General features: G+C 34.2%; 1 protein-coding gene across 6 annotated transcripts in view; it reads left to right on the top strand.

Annotated features, from left to right (window-relative positions):
- Positions 1-16,743, top strand: part of LOC150108632 (uncharacterized) — a 516,846-nt gene extending 500,103 nt beyond the window's left edge. For all 6 annotated transcript variants that reach the window (XM_090390897.1, XM_090390895.1, XM_090390898.1 and 3 more), the window contains one exon: positions 14,583-16,743. In XM_090390897.1, the coding sequence (XP_090247023.1) occupies positions 14,583-15,832 (1,250 nt within the window). In that variant the 3' untranslated portion in view covers positions 15,833-16,743. The remainder of the gene's footprint in view (positions 1-14,582) is intronic.
- Positions 16,744-22,357: the final 5,614 nt, after the last annotated feature.

The following is a 22,357-nucleotide window of genomic DNA, read 5'->3' as shown; positions in this document are numbered from 1 at the left end:
AATCTTTTAACTTATGAAAGGTTTTAGTTTTTTTTTAAAAGAATAAAACTGGCTGAATATTTGTTTCATGATATAGTTGCATATAAACAATAAATAAAAAATAAGCAGCTATATTATAAAACAGTTCTTGAATGTTACTATTGCATTATCCTGTCTGTGGCAGCTGCTAAAAATATAACTGCTGTATGTGCTCAGACAGCAGTTATATTTTCAAAAGCTGGGCTTTACTTTTAAACAGTTCAAAAATAATGGTAAAAAAATGCTATGCACTCTCTGCCATTTTTTAAAACTCTTTTTGAGATTTTGGGATTGATCCAGCTGCAGTCATTCAACATATCCTTTGTTCTGATCTTTTTTTATCCCTCTATTATCTTCTTCTATGTACTGAATCATCATCCTGTCTTTTTCATCTCTCTGCTCCAGAATGGCCTGGATTCATCTGGGAAAAGAATCTTTGTAACTTTTCAGCTGAAGGTGAAGTATCTGGTCTCTTATATGGAGATAATAGAGGTCCTATTTTCCTCCATGGAAACTGGTTTTTCATCCTATAATACGTTGTCCTCATAGCTTTAGTTAGTTTGGCTTAAGAAAAAGATTCACCCCATTCTCTGTTAGCTTTTTATTCCCTCCACCACCATAGCAAATTTGCATTAACAAATATGTTCAGATATTACATTCCTAAGATTTGCAGACTATGCAGATCATCACATATTGCAGAGGGAGCTGCCACATGCCAGCTTCAAAAGGCAGGCAGTGCTATGAAGGAGGAAAAGAAAACTGGAAAGTTCTGTTTCAGTAGTTGTATTGCTCGAACACTGGCACCACTCTTGCAGTATAAAAAAGATAAGATTAAACAGGAAATTATACTGAAGTAGTAGGTCACTTACCAGCCCTAGAGTGGCATGTCTATACAGTTCATTGCGAAAAAATTGAAATTCTTTTCTCTCTCTCAAATATTATAGGCTCTGTAGATGGGATATTATTTTATTTTTTACAAAACTGTGATAGGGAGCAAGGGCACCAAATTTAAGAATGTTTATTTATTTTTATAACCTTTCACTATTTTTGTGCACACTCATCTGAATGTTATTTTACATATTTATATGGAACTAATTCAGAAGATGAGGTACTTTTGATTATAGGATACCCACGTATTTTTGTTCTGAAGGGCTGGTTCAAGACTATATATAGCACAATTGGAAGAACAACTTTATATTGCACCCTTTAATTAGAAAAGGTCAGAATTTAATTCTCATTGTTATGAGAGGAATATTTTTATGGGCTTTTTCATTTGAAGGTGAGTTAGCATCTCATATACGAGGTAGCAAGGTGTTTTTTCTCATGGAAACTCGGGTTTTTCATCCCATGTACAGGCAAATTGGCCATCAGAACATATATAATTTACAGACAAAAAAATACTGTTGGTGGTGGTGATGGGTAGTAGATGGTAATGATTGTAGTTGTATGTAGTAGGAGAGACAGTTAGAGCTTGTAGCAGAGAGGAGGAGAGTACTCTATTGTGATGAGTCCTTGGACTCCTTTGAGGTGTCATGTAATAATATTAATAATAATATATGTGTGCACTCTGAGTGCATACTATATTGGAGAAAATGTGGTGGGAAAGCAGGTACCTTAACCACTTACCCAACCAGGTCAACTAGTTAGCTAAATTCTGACTACAGATATTTCTGATTATTTTTGGACTGTTCAGATGAGAATTAACTGTGTATTTCACTTTGGGAGCATGCATCTATACATTTTCCAGTCAAGAAGAAAAATATTATCAGATATCAATTTTAAATTTCTTTATTTCATAAAATTCTAGTATTGGGAAATAAGGTGAAGACTAGTATTTCAGTCACAGATGAGAAATTTTGTCTTAAGCTGATTATGAAAGGATTTATATAATTCTACTGACATTTTCTTTATTATAGTTACTCAGAGGTGCACATATAATTTTAAACCAGCCAAATTGCTAAAATTGCAAAACAATTATAGCCTTCAAAATATCTTTACTATGCAGGAAAAATGGAGCCAGTTCCAAGGTACCCGGTGTCCTATAATTGAAAGAACCTTATCTTCTGAATTAGTTCAGTAATCTGGATGAATGTCTTAAGTGTGCAACAATATAGTGAAAGGTTACAAAAATTAAATAAACATTCTTAAATTTGGTACTCTTAATCCCTAACCACCTATCATAGTTTTGTAAAGAAATTAATATCCTATCTATAGAGCCTGTAGTATCTAAGAAAGGGGGGAGGGTAATATTTTAAGAATTTAACTATCATGCTTAGGCAGTGGCGTAACTAGAGCAGTTGCCGCCCTTCTCAATACACACCAAAATACAAAAAGTCAAAACGACATATAGGGAAATAAATTAAAACACTGTTTATTTTTGAAGTAAAACTTTCATTTCAACATTTGAAAATGTATTTTTCTTGCTTTTCTGTTAGCAATATCGTCGATCACATTGGCAAAGTCTATTTCATAGTAATGTAGGTAATTCTTAATCAAATTTTATTTTAGAAAACTCCTCTCAATACTACTATATATCCTCTCAATAAAACTCTTCTCAACTAGCAACACTTACAGCAATTGTGAGGAAAATTCACAGCAGTATTATAATATTTGGAACTGAGTTCTCGAGACTGTATTTTAGAATTAACTGAAAAGTTCAAAAAGGTTCAAAGTGCCGCCTGGGGCGGACATCCCCCTCCACACTCCCCTAGCTCCGCCACTGTGCTTAGGCTTACTTTCACTTTATATGGAATAAAAATATTTAAAAAATAAATAAAGTTAAATAAATAATATAGAAAGAGATTGTATTTTCTAAAATATTTCTTGTTTTGCATTGTGTTTTTCATATGTGTGTATATCATTACAATATTATTACACAAAGAATTTTCTGTGAACCCTGCAATGGTTATTAGTTTATTAAATGTATTTCAACAAACTGGCAGTGGGTTATATTCTACAGGCATGCTATTAGGCAATAAGTATTGACATGAAATTTGATGCCCATAGGTAGAGAGTTACTGACAGTAGGATTGTAAAAGGATTCTGAGTTCAGAAGAAATCATAAATGTTAGCTTCTCTATTAAAACTTCATTGGTTTTTGATTACCCAAATTTAAAGTGAATTATAATCGATATGAGACTTGAGTGAAGTGTGCAAGTTTAATAATATATTGTATTTTATATCAATATTGTCACATTTAACAGATGCTACTGAGAATGCTTTGATTGGCCACAGCACCACTTTGCATGCTTTGTAAGACTGTGGATACCATGAGGGTGACTGCGAGTATTTCTGTAATCTTTTATTATGGTGCCACTTCTGCTTCTGCAGTCTGGAAGATCTGCAGCCATCTTTTGTCAAAAACATAAATCTTATATCTGGTATCATGAACCACAACCTGGCCTAGCAGAACATGTCATCTTGACTAAAGAGAGTTTTTTTTGGAAGAAAACTATACTTTTACATAGAAGTAGATTCCTTACAGAGCAGTTATATAAGGAGAGCTATGAGGCCTTCAGTTATTTCCTTTATAGCAAATATACGAGGGTGGTTTGAAAAGTTCTCAGCCTCGACCATAGATGGTAACACTATTGGCAAGATTTTTTTTTCAAAGTTGGTACATCTCTCATAAGCATCTGTGTGAAATAAATTGCAAGTCATTCAAGTAGTTTGTTTTATACAGCTGTCTGAAACAAAAGTGTTGTCTGTATCCCTTGGAATGGATAAAATTGAGTATCGTGCGGTTATAAAATTCTTTGTAAAAAAAAGATTTAATGCCAAAAGAAATTCATTCGAAGTTCATAAAAGTTTATGGGCACTCTTCTCCTTCATTTTCGACAATTAAGAAATGGGCTGCCGAGTTTAAATGTGGCCGTACCAGCCTTGAAGATGATCCACATGAAGGATGTCCAGAAAGTGTAACAATGCCAGAAATCACTGATCAAGTGCACGATATGGTATTGGATGACCGGTGAGTCAAAGCGCGTGAAATTGCTGAGACTATAGGCATTTCAAAAGAACATGTAGGATATATTTTGCAAGAATATATATCCTAGAAATACAATTTTATTAATACAGACCAGTATTTTACATTAAACATTTATTAAAACCTACCAGTTGAGTAGGTTTTAATAAAAAAAATTTTAATGCTACCTACCAGAGTGGTCTTCAAACCAACCACCAACATCAGACAAGTTTTAGGATCTCCAAAAGATAAAGTTCCGTTCTACAAATATCCAGGAGTATATTACATTCCCTGCTCCTGTGGTCTTGCCTACATCGGACAAACTTCACGAAGTTTAGAAATTAGACAAAAAGAACATGTTGGTGATGTAAACCACAACAGAAGCATCTCTTCCGGCTTAGCACATCATTTCTGCACGTCTAACCACACGATAGATTGGCAAAACAGCTCCATGCCATATCTCGATGACGACTACAGGCATCGTGTATTTAAGGAAGCCACAATAGTACTAATAACCGGCGGAAACCTCAACAGAAATCAGGGTGTAATTCTAAACAGTTCATGGAAAAACTTGATCCTCTCTCTCTCAATCAATCTGAACTACAGCTAGCCAGTAATCACATTACAAGTCTACAACAAACACGCATGCGTGATAATGAATAAGAACAATAAGCCATCTCTGTCACGCGAAACGTGTAACCATAGATACTAGTTTGGTTTACAACGTTTTTTATGTTCCTTTTAATTTGCATTTACTAACTTTTATATCTCCGTAATGCCTTGAAAAAGCAAGACAGTTTGCTGGCAAAACTGGTAGGTTTTAATAAATGTTTATTGTAAAATACTGGTCTGTATTAATAAAATTGTGTTTCTATTATAAAAACGACCAAAAATGTATACTTTAAATATATATCCTATTTCATTTGCAAGAATAATTGCAAATAAAAAACTTTGCGCAAGATGGGTGCCATGCTTGTTTACAGCAGATCAAAAACACACTCGCATGAAAATCTCTGAACAGTGCTTAGAGTGTTTTAACGAATAAAACTAATTTTTGTGCATTGATTTATTACTATGGATGAGACTTGGATTCACCATTACACACCAGAATCCATACAGTAGTCAAAACGGTGGACAGAAGCTGGTTGAACCGACAAAGTTGGTTCCATCAGCAGAAAGGTCATGGCATCGGTGTTTTGGGATGCTAAAGGCGTTTTGTTTATTAATTACCTTGAAAAGGGTAAAACAATAACCAGGGAATATTATTCCACTCTCTTTTAACCAGACTAGACAAAAAAATTCGTGAGAAAATACTTGGTTTGCAGAAGAAAAAAAATCGTCTTTCATCAGGACAATGCACCTGCCCACAAAGGTGTTTTGGCAATGGGATAATTAAGGGATCTGCACTATGAATTGTTGGAATATCCACCCTGTTCCTCAGAGTTGGCTCCCTCTGACTTCTATCTCTTCCCAAAACTAGAACTCTTCCTCGCTGGTCAGCGTTTTTCTTCGAATCAAGAGGTGATGGCAGCTGTAGAGGGGTATTTTGCAGATCTTACTGAGAACCACTACAGAGATAGGATAATGGCACTGGAGCATCACTGGAATAAATGTATCAGTCTTAAGGGAGATTGTGTTGAGAACTTTTTAGACCACCCTCATATATCATTTTTATGCAAATTTCTGATTATTATATTGTATTTTTTTTTAATAATTGTAAATTTAATGACCATCTGTTCTGTTAATGCTGTAGTGGCACTTTTTGAAATTGATTCTTGTATTGTAATTTTATTTTGTGTTCTATTGTTGCTATTGTACTGAAGATGCCTATGATACTTAGGCAGAAATTTTACATCATCATCATCAAATTCCTGACACGTACCCTCAAGTGGTGTACAGGATATGATAGTACTACATGGAAAATTTACATCATTGCTAACTTCCTATCTACAATTTTCCTCCAAATCAATCTGTTACCTGTCAAGACTGCAACATTATCAGATCTTATATTTCTGTCTTCTAAGGCACTTTGTACTGTATCAATCCACCTATATCTTGGTCTTTTTCCTGCCAACCTGGCAGAGAACATTTGTTTTGCTAATCTTTCCTCTCCCAATTTGTTTAAATGACCATACCACCTGAGATCAGCTCTGCTAACAGATTCCTAGATGATAACAATGTCAAGTTCTTTCCTAATATCCTCGTTTTTAACTCCAATCATCTGGAATTCGTCCCTCTCTCCTGGCCTTTTGAACTATGCAGTGCTGCTATTGTAAGACTTTTATACCTCCATACTTGAGCATTTCTAGTCGAATACCATCTACTCCAGATGCCTTTCCACATTTCAGGCTTTTGTTTTGCTAATCTTTCCTCTCCCATTCTGTTTAAATGACCATACCACCTGAGATCAGCTCTGCTAACAGATTCCTAGATGATAACAATGTCAAGTTCTTTCCTAATATCCTCGTTTTTAACTCCAATCATCTGGAATTCGTCCCTCTCTCCTGGCCTTTTGAACTATGCAGTGCTGCTATTGTAAGACTTTTATACCTCCATACTTGAGCATTTCTAGTCGAATACCATCTACTCCAGATGCCTTTCCACATTTCAGGCTTTTGATGGCTTTTTCTACTTCAAGTATGGATATGTATTCCTGATTACATGCCTGTTGAGTGTTTTTTTACCACTGGGTTGTCACTGATTGTTTCATTTAGCAATTTTTCAAAGATTACTCCATACTACTTCAAGGATATCTTTCTCCAGTTTTCATGTCACTTTTATCATCTCTAATTCATTTACAGCACTCTTTCCTCCATTTCTGAGCTTTTTTTTTCCAACAGCCTCCAGAATATTTTGCCACCTGCCTGATATTTTTTTTCTATGTTCTTACCAAAGTTTTCCCATGTTTAGCTAGTTTTACACAGTGTTTAGTTTTTTTTTACATTTTGTCTCTGTATTCTCTAAGAGCCTGTGCTCTTAGAGAATACAAGCACAAGCTTATTTGTGAGGAACTTTTGGTAACTTTCTTCTTTTCCTTCACTGCTCCTTTAACTTCCTGTGTCCACCATGGAGTTCTGATTTTTCTGTCCTTGCAAACAACCTCACCACATGCCTCTCTGGCTGAATCAATCAATGTTTTCTTCAGTGCTTGCCACTGAATCTCCAAGGTTTAGTTCCTGTTCTCAAACTCTTTCATTTTTTCTTTAATAATGTTTGTGTATTTTAGTCTACAGTTCATATCCCAAATCTGCTCAGCTTTTATTCGCTTTAAAACTTTCTTACATGTTCTTTTCTTCAATATGAAATTCAATTTTATCCTACTCAAGACTAAATGGTGATCACTTCCAATTTCAAATCCTCTGTATACTCTTATGACCTGCACTAAAGAGAAAACATCACTATCAACAATAACATAGTCAATGAGGCTTTTCTTATTCCTTGCCTCTTTCTCTCCACGTTAATTTTTTCACATTTTTATGTTGTAACATTGTGTTAGTAATAACCAGTTCATGTCCTGAGAAGAAATCCAACAGGTGTTTGCCATTATTATTAGCTTGCTCTTTTCCCCACATTTTCCCAAAATATTTTTGTATGTCTGACAATCATTTCCTATTCTGCTATGTAGATCCCCAACAAGGATCAATTTTTCATTGTGTCAGTTGCTTTCTCTAAAGCCTCAAAAAATTCCTCCACTTCTACCTTAGTAGAACCCTCTTTTGGACCATAGGCACAAATAGGTCTCATTGTCCAGTTACCCATTCTGATATTTTCCCACATCACTCTACTTGAAAATGCCTTCTATTCAAGACTTGATTGTCATTGCCTGAATATAACATTTTGTATATATTGCTCAGAAAGATCTCACCAGTTTTTGTTTCAGTCACCACTATTATGTCGATCTTATTATGGTAGTTATCCATTTCCTTAATTAGCTCCATTTATTTGCCATTCAGGCTTCTTATGTTGATAGTACCGATCTTGAACTCAGATAACATTGAGTTGGGGTGTGTTTTAGGATTTGTTCCAGTAGCTGACTTTTTGCTGTTTGCCCTGGTTCCCTGACGATAACAATGGGGAGGCCTTGCTTAACCTGCATGAAATTCTGTTGTGTTTTACCATCATTTTATATTGTGGTTTAAGCCAATAAGAATACAATTTGTTCAGCTGAATCCCAAATTGCCAGCCTATCCTTGTTCATTCAGTATCCAGGTAGATACCTAACAGGTTGCACCACGAGAAGATGAAGATTGGACATTAGGTCAGAAGCCCTGGTCAGTTCTCTGCATTCCTTTAAAGACTATGTGGAGGTCTCCTCTTAGTTATACAGCTTTGACCCCTAAGCACCCCTGGAAATTTTACAGCTAATAAATTTATTTCACATAAGTTTGTTTCCCTCTTTAATTTTTCTAAATTTTGTTTGTTTGATAAGATGTGCACAAATTCACATAGAAAGTTTACAAGAAATAAGAAAAGTCTACTTGACTATGTTGTTGATACTGATATCTTCATGCTTGGTCTAGGACATGAGAGTATACAGGTGATGTAGTGAACACCAATTCATTTTGAGCAGGTTAAAAAAATAATTTCATATTGAAAATAAAATTATATGCAGAAGTATAAAAAATGATACATGTTAAGCAGTTTTCAGTCATGAACTGTAGATTCAAATATATAAATATTATTCAAGAAAAAATGACTTAAGACTTCATCAGTGATGAAGTCTTAAGGAAACATTGATTGATTCAGCCAAGGTATGTGAAGTTGTCTGAGGATAGAAAAATATCAGATCTCTTTGTAGACTCAGGAAGCTAAAGAGGCAGTTGAAGGAAAAGAAAATGAAAGCCTGTTGATAGTTTCTAGCAAGTAAGTTGACGTGCTTATAGAGAATACAGAGAGAGAGAGAGAGAAAAAAAAAACAGTTCATAAAACTAGCTGAACAGAAGTCATTGCAATACTTTTTTGACAAGAATGTAGAAGATAAATATCAGGAAGAGAATAAAATGTTCTAGAATATAAAAGTTCAGAAATGGAGAAAATAGTACTGTGAAGGAAATCAAAAATTGTATAAAGGTGATATAAAAATTATAGATAATGATGTTCTGACGATGAAAATAACTTTCCCTCTTTGGAGGTATCTGTAGCTAAAACCAATAAACGGAATGAGACCAAATTTTATATTGAGACTTTTGAAGGCATGGGGAGATGATTTCTGCAAAAAAAAGATTTAGTATCAAAAGTTGCCGATAGGGGAAATGTTGGCACTTGCAGGGCAGAAAGCAGTCAGATATTTGCACTAAACACAGGTAAAAAGGATTATGCAAATTTTACTGTGCATACGTGACAGCAGCACCACCAATTCCACTTAAAAAGGGATTGGGAACATTCAGGCAGTTATTCGAATGACTGACAAATTGTGCTCAATGTGCGTCCTAACTGGCCTCAGCATGCTTTACTTGTTAAGTTGTTTTACTTTAAACAGTGCAATGCCGTAGTGGCCCTTTGGGAATTTAGAAGGGTTCATAACCTGCGTACAGGTCCTATGTCAGCTGTAGCACTGAGAGCTATGATTAAGAAGTTTGAAGAAACTGGATCACTAGGAGTTAGACCTGGCAGAGAAAACGAAAGCAGTGCAAGAAGAGACAGTAACAGATGTTACACAAGAAAAGTCAGCACATTGAAAATCGTGTATGTGGTCCAGGGGACCCTGATTCTGATGAATAAAACATTATTTCCTGTGAGTTCAATCACTACATTAATTTCTGTGTCTCTTGCAAGTTGTTGTTTTAGTTTAATTATTATTATTCTTATTATCATTGTAACATGCTACATATCCAGCTGGAATGAGTGATGGCAGCTGTAACTTACATCGTTGAAATGTTATTCCATTTTATCTGCCTTTAATGTAATTATCCGCTTGTTTTCGGCTCCACCAGTGCCAAAATTTCCCTTATCGGCGACTTTTGGTACTAAATCTTTTTTTGTGGAAATCATCTCTCCATGCCTTCAAAAGTCTCTATATAAAATTTGGTCTCCTTCCGTTTATTGGTTTTAGCTACAGATGCCTCCAAAGAGGGAAAGTTATTTTATGGCTACCCTGTATATATGGCAATTACTTTGAAAGATTTGTTAACTGATACAAGAAGTGACAGAATGGTAGTATAAAATCACGAGGAATAGAGTCAGGAACACACACACATATATATATCAACACTTCAGGTAGAAAAAGTGCCATCGAAAACCTGAAATTTGAAAAGAACATAACATTTGAGAACAAATGCTCAAATATGTAGGTCGGAAAGTTGTATAGTAGTTGTGCTGCATAATTCAGAAGGCATAGTCAGAAAGTGAAATTGCAGATTCGCATCTGCCATATCCCACTTTTTTATACTTGTCTGTCAAACCATCCAAGACAAGAGTTTATATTCTAAATCCCTATTCTCCATATGCAACAGCCTTTCATGTGGTATCCTATTAAATGCCTTAGCAAAATCCAACAGTACAATAATGTACCATTCTCTTTATTCAACTCAGCATAGTTGGCTAAGGAAATGGCTATGAATGAACAGTTAGAAATAAACCACAAAAAGTTTTTCAGAATCTGTCATAAAACAACTTCCAGAAGAACTAATTTTGTGGAAAGAAGCTAGATCCTTAAACACCACCCCAGATCCCTTCACTTCCTGTGAGATATTCCCACCAGTTATATAGTCTGCATCTGATCTTTGCTTTCTACATTTTAAAATCCTTGACAACATTCAACTGGTAACTCCGCTCACTTGCCCATTGGCACAATCTTTTCAAATCTTCCTGTAAAGCCACATCTGCTGTACTCCTCATAGTTCTCTCCAATTTTGCATCATCTGCAAACAGTTGCATATCCCAATTTAAAAACATCTGATATCCTTAACATACAACTTAAACAGTAATATCTCCAAAACAGATCCTTCAGTCATACCACTAGTGTCTATCTTCTTTTGGGATACTGCTCCTCACACATCACTTGCTGATACCTATCAAACAGCTATTCTCCTATCCAGTATTGTTATCTTACTCCATCCAATCTAGTTTAACTACCTTGTTATTAAAATCTATCAAAGGCCTGTGCAAAATCTAAATATAACATTATATATGCACATTTCTTGTCTAGTGCATTTTTTTACCTTCTAATATGTATGCAGATTGCTAAACCACAACCACCATTTAGTAAACCAAATGACCTTGATAGAGAACACTGCTGTTATCAACTTATTTTTGGATCTTGTCCCTCTTTAACCATGACTTCACAGGTTGGCTTATAATTCAAAGCCTCCATCTTTTCACTTCCTTTGTAAAATGAAACAGTTTTGCCCTCTTTCCACTCCTTTGGGTCTTGTCCCAATGCAAGGTGTTCTTGTTAATCGAGTATGCTATAGTTAACTCGCTCATATTAATTGATTATTGTGCATATCGAATTCATGTTAAGCGAGGTTTTCCTGTAAATGGTATTTCATCGTCATAAGTGTGACATCATGCATAGTTTGAGTGTAGCAAGAATGGAGGGGGAAAGGGGGGGGATGCTAGTGGGCAAGCAAGATATATGCTGAATTAAGGAAACTTAGTTTTAATATAGTAGTCTTAATATAGTAATATAGTCACCAATGTCATCAAAATTGTGTAAAATAATCTCTTTATATATGTTCTCTTTTTCTTTTTTTTTTTCAGTTATATTTTAATTTAATTCTATAACACGCTACTGCACACATATTGAGATTCCATTGTAATCATATGCCCTAACTGCATGTTATTACTGTACTGAGGATGTCCCCAGATACTTGGGATGAAATATTTACGTATTAAAACTTATCACTGTAGTTAGTACGTGTGTTTTTTAGTGATCATACATCTTGCTTGCCCACTAGCATCCCCATATTTCTCCCTCCATTCTTGCTACACTCAAACTATGCATGATGTTACACCTATGAAATACCATTTACAGGAAAACTTCACTTAACGTGAATTCGATATGCACATAATAATCAATTAGTGTAATTGAATGAAATTATACTATTTCCTGCTGAGGATGTCCCCAGATACTTGGGATGAAATATTTACGTATTAAAACTTATCACTGTAGTTAGTACGTGTGTTTTTTAGTGATCATATATCTTGCTTGCCCACTAGCATCCCCATATTTCTCCCTCCATTCTTGCTACACTCAAACTATGCATGATGTTACACCTATGAAATACCATTTACAGGAAAACTTCACTTAACGTGAATTCGATATCACACAATAATCAATTAGTGTAATTGAATGAAATTATACTATTTCCTGCTTCTTTAAGTGAGTGATTAATCAGTTAACATGATATTTTTACGTTACGCAAAATGTTTTTGTCACCAGTCTGCAGCGAGCGTCTGTACTTGTAACCTTGCTGCAGGTGGTTGGGCAGTTGACTCAAAGCTATCATCACAAGCACACGGGAAAACCTGTTCTCTTGCTCAATCACTTTTCCTTCATTTTGCTTTAATTTACATACCTATAAAGCAGCAGTAATAAAAAGAGAAGAAAAGTGATTATGTTAGAGAAAAAGCTGGAAATCATTAAGAGACATGAAAGTGGTGCTAGTAATACAATGATTATGCAAGACCAGGGATATAGCGAGTCTACAGTTTAAAATATATTAAATAAGAGCAAAGAATAAGGAAAAGTTGCAACTGCTGCAAGTACAAGGAATATTCAGGCAAAAGCTCTCAATATTTTTACATCACTGAAAGTGATCAAATTTCAAGAAGAATAGGAAAGCTTTACTGTGCGTTTAGAATGGTTTGACCATTTTAAGAGTTGAGCTGGACTGCATAACTTAAGAATAACTGGGGAATCTGTTAGTGCGGATAAAGATTCTGCGGCCATGTTGTCTGAAGAATTGAAAAGGATAATTCAGGAGGGTGATTATGACGATCGTCAAATATTTAACATCCACGAAACTGGTCTCTTTTGGGAGCATATGCCAAAAAAAACTTTCCTAGCTAAAACTGAAGCATCTCAACCAGGATACAAAGTATCTAAAGATCGTGTTGCTTTTATTAGAAGGCAATGCAGAAGGCGACTTTAAACTCAAGCCTATGTTAGTTTATTGTGTGCAAAATCCAAGATCTAATATTATTGAAGAAATCAGCACAATTGGGAAAGAACTTGAATTTAATGAACTAGATAATAAAGATGTGAGAAACTTGCTCGATTCCCATTCAGGACTGTTAAGCGAGAAAACAGCATGCATATAAAGAAGATAAGGAGTGCGAACAAGAAGAGAATGTTATGACTAAGAAGCTAACTGCAAAAGAAGAACTTGAGCTAGTTTTCAATCACATTGAGCATCCTAAGAAAATTTTTGATGCTGATCCTGATATGGAACGAAGCTTCTAAGTCTGCCAAAATCTGGATAAAGTGATCTCCAGCTATCACAAATTGCATGATAAGATGAAAAAGTCGAGCAGTATTCAAATATCTTTACTTAATTTTTTTGTAAAAAAAAAAAAAAGTAGCTCAATCAAATGTTTAGACATTAAATAAAAATTTAAAAGCAATTAATTAACTTTTGATGATTTTATCCTCTTATATAGCTTATACTGTATTATTTTTTTTTTCAAAATTATGCTAACTGATGGATGAATTTTAATTATTCGTATTGTTTATTGCATTCGCTTAGTGGGCATTAATTGATGGATTATTTAAGCACGTTAAGCGAAGTTTTCCTGTAATATCTCAGTTTTATTCTCCAAATTGGCTATTCTACCATTTTCACCAATATCATCTCCCATAATCATGCCTCAGTAACTTGTAGATCATGCCTCAGTAACTTGCTCACGTTTTATAACATAGTGATGGCTGAACTGGATAAGGGTAATGGGTTTACAGTGATTCTACTGGACCTTGTTAAGGCCTACAGGATACCACATGGAATTCTAATCAGTAAACTGCAGCATATGGGAATGGATATAGGGTTGGTGAGATGGATAGGAGGGTGGTTGATGGAGAGATATCAGAGAGTGGTTTATTCAGGAGTAGAGTCCAAAAGACAGCTTGTGACTAGTGGTGTGCCGCAGAGTAACCCTTCCAACTACTAACCGTGCTCAAACTAGCTTAACTTTTTGCGAGCCATTAGTAGCAGAGGCTCTACCAATCAACCAACCTTTGCTGGCATTATATCAGTTACTTTAATATCATTTTTGTTCCAAGTGTTTATCAGAACTTTCCAAACTCCTCTTGTAATGCTCTCCTGATATTCATTCATTTTCAGTAAGATGAAATTTTGTTTTAAATTCAAGAAATTTTTCAGAAATTGTCAATTTTTCCCCATAAATACTGAGCTGTCTTATTCCACATAATTTTTTCTGGTGGTCAAGTCATCTACATAATCCGTGAAATCATGGTCTCTCCTTTATTAAATTCCAGAGCTCAGATTTTTATATAATTGTCATAACAATTATATCACAATTATAGATTGATCTTTACTGCTTTATTAATAGACATAAAAATATTTTAATTATTCTTGAACTATGTAAACTGCTAGTTGTATTTCAAGCTTTATATTAAACTTTGGTAAATTTCTATTTTCAGAACTTGATCTTCCTCCATATCCAGATATGTGGCTTAAGTCAATAAACCCTGTGACAGATTTATCACCAAAGTGCAACAGCAAGTTCTTTTTAGATGAGATAGTTGTGAAAAATGAAACTTTTTTGGAGGTTCAGGAAGAACGGTATGAAAAAACTTCTTTGAAACGTGTTTCAGTGAAAGAAGAACATCAAGAAGTAGAAAGCACAGAGGAACCCATTAATAAAAAACCAGCTAAAATTGTGAATTGTGTAACTAAAGAACAGAATGAAATTGATTGGCCTGATAATCATCATCAGAATTCTCCTATTTCTGAACCTTGTGAGGATGAGGATCTGGAACCCCCTGATTTACATCCAAATGTTGCAGTTGATGATGATGATGAGTATGATGAAGATGACATTCCTGCTGGCATTGCAACAGTAAATGCACAAGATGAAGATATAGTATCAAAAATCAGAAAGGAACTGAATATATCACCACTTGAAAATGAAGATGATGATGATGATGATGGAGCATCTGTTCCTCATGTAGACTTTGAAACACCAGGTGAAACTAGTGGCTTAGCAGATTTTGAACCACCTATAGCAAGGACAGAAGAATCACTTGAATCAGCTTTGCTAACTACATATGGTAATGGTACAAGAAATGGTGTTGAATTAAAATATGACTTTGAAATGTTAGATGGTGCATCAGGATGGGCTCAAGCATATAATGATCAAGGGCACAGAATAATATCAGAATCTGAAGCTGCTGTTGAAAGTATCTTAGAAGAACAAAATCAAGGAACAGGTTTGGATCTTTCAGTGATAGAAGGACTAGATGAGCAACTTGAAGAAAGTCAAGAAATTATGCCAAATGGCCTTAGAGAAAGGGTGGAAAGAAGGGAAACAGATTTGGGTTATGTTGGGTTTCATCTACAAAAAAATAGGATTTGTACATTAGAAAGGGAACTGGGGAAAGCACAGGGTGGGGGTGAGGACCAAATTGATAAGCGCCATGCTCAAGTACAGAGTGCCATTAAAAGTATACTGGAACTGCAATCAACTGAGAATCGTTCCTACTATGAGGATGGAGATGGGGAGTTAGTGTCGCACATGTGTAATCTAGAAAAAGGAACTGAAGGTGCAGATAAGCAAGGTCATGAAGCAGAAGTCATGGACTATGATGTAAGTCTTGATGCAGAAATAGGTGTGTCTAGCAGTGAATCAGATGCAGTACTAAATGAAGCTGTAAGAAGTATTTTACTCTAACTTAATGTCTTCTAGCTACCTAATACATGCCGACAAGCCTGTAAAAAATGCTCTTGCAATATTCCTTGTAAGGTTTGCCTCTACTTGTTAGTTTTCCATTTTTTTTTTTTAATTTCTTTTACACATATTCTTCAACTAGACATATTCCAAGTTATGTTTCTGTAGTGATATCATTAAGGCATAGCTCAAAGCATTTAAATACTCATTAACTAAAATACACAACAGTGATTGTGGAATATTTATTTTATTTTTCATCGATGTCTATACTTGAAGGTTATCATTTTTCTAATTACAAAATTTATTCTTAAGAATGTATTTTATTAAACATTATTTCTGTTTATTTATATTTCCATCTGTGTGATGCACATAAATGCAAGAATATGTTCCTGTTTATATAGTAAGATGATTGTAAAATTAGCTGTATTATATTTTTTGATATTAGTTGACTACTGTATCAAATAAGCAGGTGAGGAAGATCAAGGTAAATGAGCAATAAATAGATTCTTAAGTAGCATTTGTATATAGATTGGCTTATCTGCATGATATTAGGTAGCTGCAGCTGAGGAATGTTTTGGGATATAGCAAATGTCCCAGCCTCATCTGCCACGTTTGTGTTCCGTCCTGATTAGCAAAAGAAAAAAAAAAAGAAAAAAAAGAATGAGAAAATGACTGGAAGTAAGATAATGAGAAGATGTTTTAATGTATTTTTTAAAAGCTAAATATTTTGTGTAATGTAAACACCAGTGATTTGGAATATATAAAACAAAGTTAACATTTGAATAAAGATTTCCTATCCACTAAAATTAATCCTATTTTTTTTTCTGAATTTAAGAAGAGTACAAATTATTTTGTATGATACTTATATTTCTTTTATAATTCATTATATAAATATATATGTGTGTGTGTGCGTGCGTGCACACACATGCACGCTTAGATTTTACTTTGGGTGGGGGGGGGGGGCATTTAAAACAGATAATGTAATCTTGGAGGTTCTGTATCCAGGATGGCCAAAATTTTCTAGCACAAAGTAAATGCTTAAAAGGGAAAAATTTATATTAGGAAGGAGTTTTTTTTCTTATACATTGGAAGCAACCTTGGATAACTGCAAATTTTTCATGACTGGCTCTTTACTTACTGGTGTTTACATAACATAATGTTACTCATGATAGCTGGTATAAAAACAATTGGAAACAATTCAAAATGTGCTACAAAATTATCTTTTAAATAGCAAAAGAAATTGAGTAAAATTTTATATATTTATATATAATCAAGAGTTTTTGATTACTTTTTCCATGCATAAAAACTGCAACACAAAAGCTCTCTCCAGTAAACATTACTACAATAATAGATTTTAAGTATGGTATGTTATAATTTCCAAATTACATGCATTGTGAAGAATTTTTATTTATATAGTCACTGCTGTTTATACCCTTCATTGTTGGGGATCATTTCCCTCACATTTTTTCCCTCCAGAAAATTTTCAAATGTTGATGTTTTCTGTGTCATTTTTTTTTCCAAATTAGAATATTTTTAATGGATATTCTTATATCCTGTGAATTTTTTTCAATTTTATCATAATAGCACAGAAACAATTATCAAACATTTTGAGAATTCAAACTTGCATCTCATTGGCAATGAGTTCAAAGTAGACTTGCTTAATTGTAATATTTCAGAGAAAGATTTCACATTGGTTCATTAAGAGTACTTAAGAATTTTGTTGAAAGTTAATGGGTTAATTAAGATTTTGCAGTATTCAAAACATCCAAAATGGTATAACGACATATCACTCTTAAGTCAAGATGTGTAGCAAGAATGCATAGCTACAAAATATTATGATATAATCTACTATATATCTGCATGCCCTTCTCCCCCCCCCCCCAATAGTGTGTGTGTGTGTGTGTGTGTGTGTGTGTGTGTGTGTGTGTGTGTGTGTGTGTGGTTTATTGTATCTACAACAGTTTTTTTTTTTTCGGCATAAATTAATTTCTTTTGTAAACTGAAAAGATCTTTATTGATTTGATTTGATTTTACCAAAATGGTGCAATAAATTAACCATAACAAGTGGAAACATTTATTTTTGTTGAATTTTGTTTGTGCCATTTCTCATCCATGTTTTCATATTAATTTGATTGTTCATTATGGCCATTTATATTAAATATTGATTTCTTGGAATTATTTATGAGGTAAAGAGTAATGAATCCTATAAAATACTAAGCACATGAACTGTTAGCTGAAGACTGAAAAATACTGTATCAGTATTTCAATATAAAGTGATAAAGAAATGTGCATTTGCTTCATAGTACTGCTAGACCCCTATTTCTTGTACATGATGTATGTGCAGTAAAACTGCTGAAACTATCTGAACTATTTCAGTGAAAATTGCCTTTCAGATACTGAAGTCTATTTTCCATTGTTAGCCTGTAAGGATGTTGCCGCTATGGTGCAGCATCACTAAATGATCCGTACTTAGTGTGCCTGCAAGATTAATGAAAGCCAAAATGAAGTTAGAGTAATAATATTGTAAACTGGCTGAGGAACAAGGCGATTGGATGATGTTTTTTGATAGCTTGTCATTAAAAAAGGCTGCACAAGCTTAATAAAAATAAATAAAAAGAAATTGAATAAAACTGCTCCAGTGTGAAAATGATGCTGGCAGTCATTTATATATAATGTGATCATTTTAATACAATTTATAATATTATTTTATATTATAAAATAATTATATAGAGATCTAGATAATGAACACACCTTGTTAATAAAATTTAACTTCAGTTTTATCTAAATCATGTTATTCATTTTTATACTCAGTGAAATGAAATAAGATCAATTTGATTATGAATACTAAGTGCTTTTATGTTTTAAAGAGTCATAGGTTGAACTATCCATAACTAAGAATGCAACAGATAATACTGGAAAAATAAATTTTTGAAAAATAATTACTATGAGGCCTTTACAAAACCATTGTGTTTTTGATTAGGTTATATCTAGAAAATGGTAAAATATTTATTAAGTACTGACGAGTTTGTAATCATATTATTATAGAAACCATTCTTGCAGCCTTTTTTATGACTTGGTCTTCAAACTGTTAAAAGCACATGTTTTACTGTGATGATTTTTTTTTTTGCTATATTATTTTAGTGCCACTTTTGTCTTTCAGTTTTATGCATGGGGTAATATTGATAGCTTTCAGCCAGTATATAAGTATTAAAGTAAATGGTTAATGGATTGATAAGTTTGGCTGTTGTGATAAAAGCTCAACCCACAGGGTGAAAGAACCCAGACTGTGTATTATAGTAACTGTAGTTACTCAGGGTTAGAAGAACTTACATTATGATGATGGTGTACAGAATGACTGCATCTTTGACATGCATTTTTTTCTACAAAAATGGTTGTAAATATTTTATTAAACGTCCTGAGCTGTCAGCAGAGTACTGTGTTTGTCTTTTATTTTCTCAAATCAGTATACAGTATAGATATAGTAGTGATTAATAATTCTAAAATGCATCAAAAAAGTTTTTATCTTTATGGTGATTAAGATATGCCTATCTAATATTGAAATTTTTTTTTTTTTTTTTTTTTTTTTTTTTTTTTTTTTTTTTTTTTTTTTTTTTTAATTACAGATGTTGCACATCTGTATTTTGCCACTTTTTAAAGGAGTGGGGGGAGAACCATTTACAGAAAGAAACAACATACTGTGTGTAATTTTTATTATGACATGATATAGTGAGGAAAGAGAAAAGAAAGAAAGATTTTTATGATTGACATTTCTAAGGAATGTCAAAAACAATTGATTTTATTTTATAACATCATCACCACATCTCCAGGAACTTACAATAACTCATCAAGGGAGGCCATACATCACCTACACTACTTGTTGTACCTTCTCTTAAACTCATTCACACTAGATGTACCTGCTACTTCAACTGGCAAACTGTTCCACTCACTCACAGTTCTGTGAGATATAAATAAAGCTCTCACCCCTTTAACCACACAAAAACTTAACTTCCACAGATACCCCTTGTCCTCTCCCCACCTTGCACATAATGAAAATGTTCATCAACAGATATCCTGTAATACCCTCTCAGAAGTTTATAGACTTCTATCATATCACCCTTTCCCCTGTCTACCAGCATCTGCACTCTCCATACTTTTAATCTGCCCTTCTAATCTACATTCCATAATCCTGATATTATCTTTGTAACTCTTCTTTGCAGCCTTTCCATGGTTTGTTTATCTCTTCAGAACCCAGGAGACCAAATCAAGGCCTTGTAAAGAGACAAAATTACTACTATATCCTTATGTCACAGCATTTGCAGTCTTTGTTATGTAACCTTTGAACTTCAACTTCCTATCCACCATAATTCCAAGATCTCTAGCTTCATCAGTTATTACAAGCATAATCTCACTAATATAATTTTGGATATCTCTCTCATAACACCAAAGGTCATTGACATTTCTAAGGAATATAAACGATCTGATTTGATTTTATAACATAATCACCACACCTCCAGGAACTTCCAAGAACTCATCAAGGGAGACCATACATCACCCACACTACCTGTTGTACTTTCTCTTAAACTCATTCACACTAGATGCACTCATTACTTTACACTTACTAACATTGAACTGATAGCCATTATTGTTTGCCCACACTTCCAGCCTATTCAGTCACCCAGGAAATGCTTTGTATCAGTAGCATCTCTGATTGCCATGCCTATCTTTGCATCATCAGCAAACAATTAAAGATCTCTTGTTGGGCACTTTCCAATATCATTAATATATAAATTAAACAAAAATGGCCCAATGGCTGATACCTGGGGCCCACCACTTGGCACTTTAAGTCTGGCAGATTCACCCCACCCATATACCACTTTCTGATATCTCCATCAGCTACCCACTTATCCAAGTGAATAGTTTATATTCCAATCCTATATTCTCTAATTTATGCAATAGTCTTTCGTGTGATAATGCTTTTGCAAAGACCAACAGTATCATAGTGTATCCATTCCCTTTATCCGACTCAGCCATAATATAATGATAAAATATGACCAAATTGTTTACACATGACTTCCCTTTTGTAAACCCATTCTGTTCCTTGCGAAAGAATAGCTTGTTTGTCAACCCATTTCTGTATGAAAGTTCTTATCAACTTCTCTAAAATCTTCACATTCACTCCAGAGATATTGATAGGTTGACAGTTAAACAATCACCGTTATACAAACCTTTGAGGGGCCTAGCCAGTTTGGCTGAACAATCCTTAACACACGTTGGTATCCCATCCTGTTCCTTTTGCCAAATTTTTATACAGGTTATGCAATAGCTCTAGAACCTCCTCATGTGTCTCTTATATCTTCATCCATGTAGTGTACACCAGATTAATAGATCTTATCGAAGTGAGTACTCATTATTTGAACAATTTCATCTGCTTCTTACACAAAAATACTGTCTGCTTTTACTAAAATTATTCTTCCACATTAATTTTTTTTCTTTTACTTGCAACATAGTGATAAAATTATTTTGGGTTGCTTTTAGCCTGCACAGCCAATTTCTTTTCATACTCCAACTTAGTTGTCTCTACGATACTAATTTTTCTGGCTTGCACTCTCACTCTTATATTTGCACGATATTCCTTCCACATCATCTTATAGATCTCTTCCTTAGTAAAGTTGCACATCCATTTCACTGGCACCTTATTCATTCTCTGAGCTCTAGGGGGGAACATTCAGACACAACATTATTTAAGCATCTGTTGAAAGCTTCCCATGCACTGCTGATATCCTTCCATTCAGTAACTGATACCATGCAACCAAAGATAGTATTCTCCTGAGCTTGTCATTATTTCCAGTTTTGTAGTTCAGCATGTATCCTGTCCTGATTGGAACATAATTATTGTCACTAATTGGTGGCAACAGTACACATCTTTAATTGAGACATCTTCTGATGCTATGATCAAATCTAATACTCTTTGAGCTCAAGTTACCTAGCTATTTAAAAAAAGTTGTCTTGCAACTACTCATTAAATTCTCCTTCATTCTTATCATGAGATTTTCTCTTCTACCCAGTCAATGTTTGCTACATGGGACATTATTACCAATATTTGCTTTTGTACATTTCTACCCAATTTCTGTAATTTCTAAAAATACTGTACCATTTACACTCAATCCCAGTTATAATATCTGACTGATAACCAGGTTCTACTGCTGTCAACAATCTTTGGCCACAACATATTCAATAAAACAATGAACTCAGCCACTTTGTTCCTGGCATTTGGGTATAGACATAACAGTTACCTTCTTGCTTTTCTTTCTATACTAATATCTGCAGTCTACTTTGCTCAGTTTTTCATGAACATCCTCACTGATATTCATATCACCATTATGCCTGCACATACCCTAACTGAACTTACATTCTCAGTGTTTCTCTCAAGATGATCTAGTTTCAGTGACTCTCTGCATTAAGGTTTCACTCCAATAAATAATTTTTCAAGGCCTAATGCCAAATCTATTCAAAATGCAGAATGTCCCT

The sequence above is a fragment of the Typopeltis vanoorti genome, chromosome 3, assembly GCF_054136105.1.
Source record: "Typopeltis vanoorti isolate ZY-2024b chromosome 3, IOZ_Tvanoo_1.0, whole genome shotgun sequence".
Taxonomy (NCBI): domain Eukaryota; kingdom Metazoa; phylum Arthropoda; class Arachnida; order Uropygi; family Thelyphonidae; genus Typopeltis; species Typopeltis vanoorti.
The sequence above is the reverse complement of the archived record's forward strand: the minus strand, read 5'-3'. Positions and strand labels throughout refer to the sequence as shown.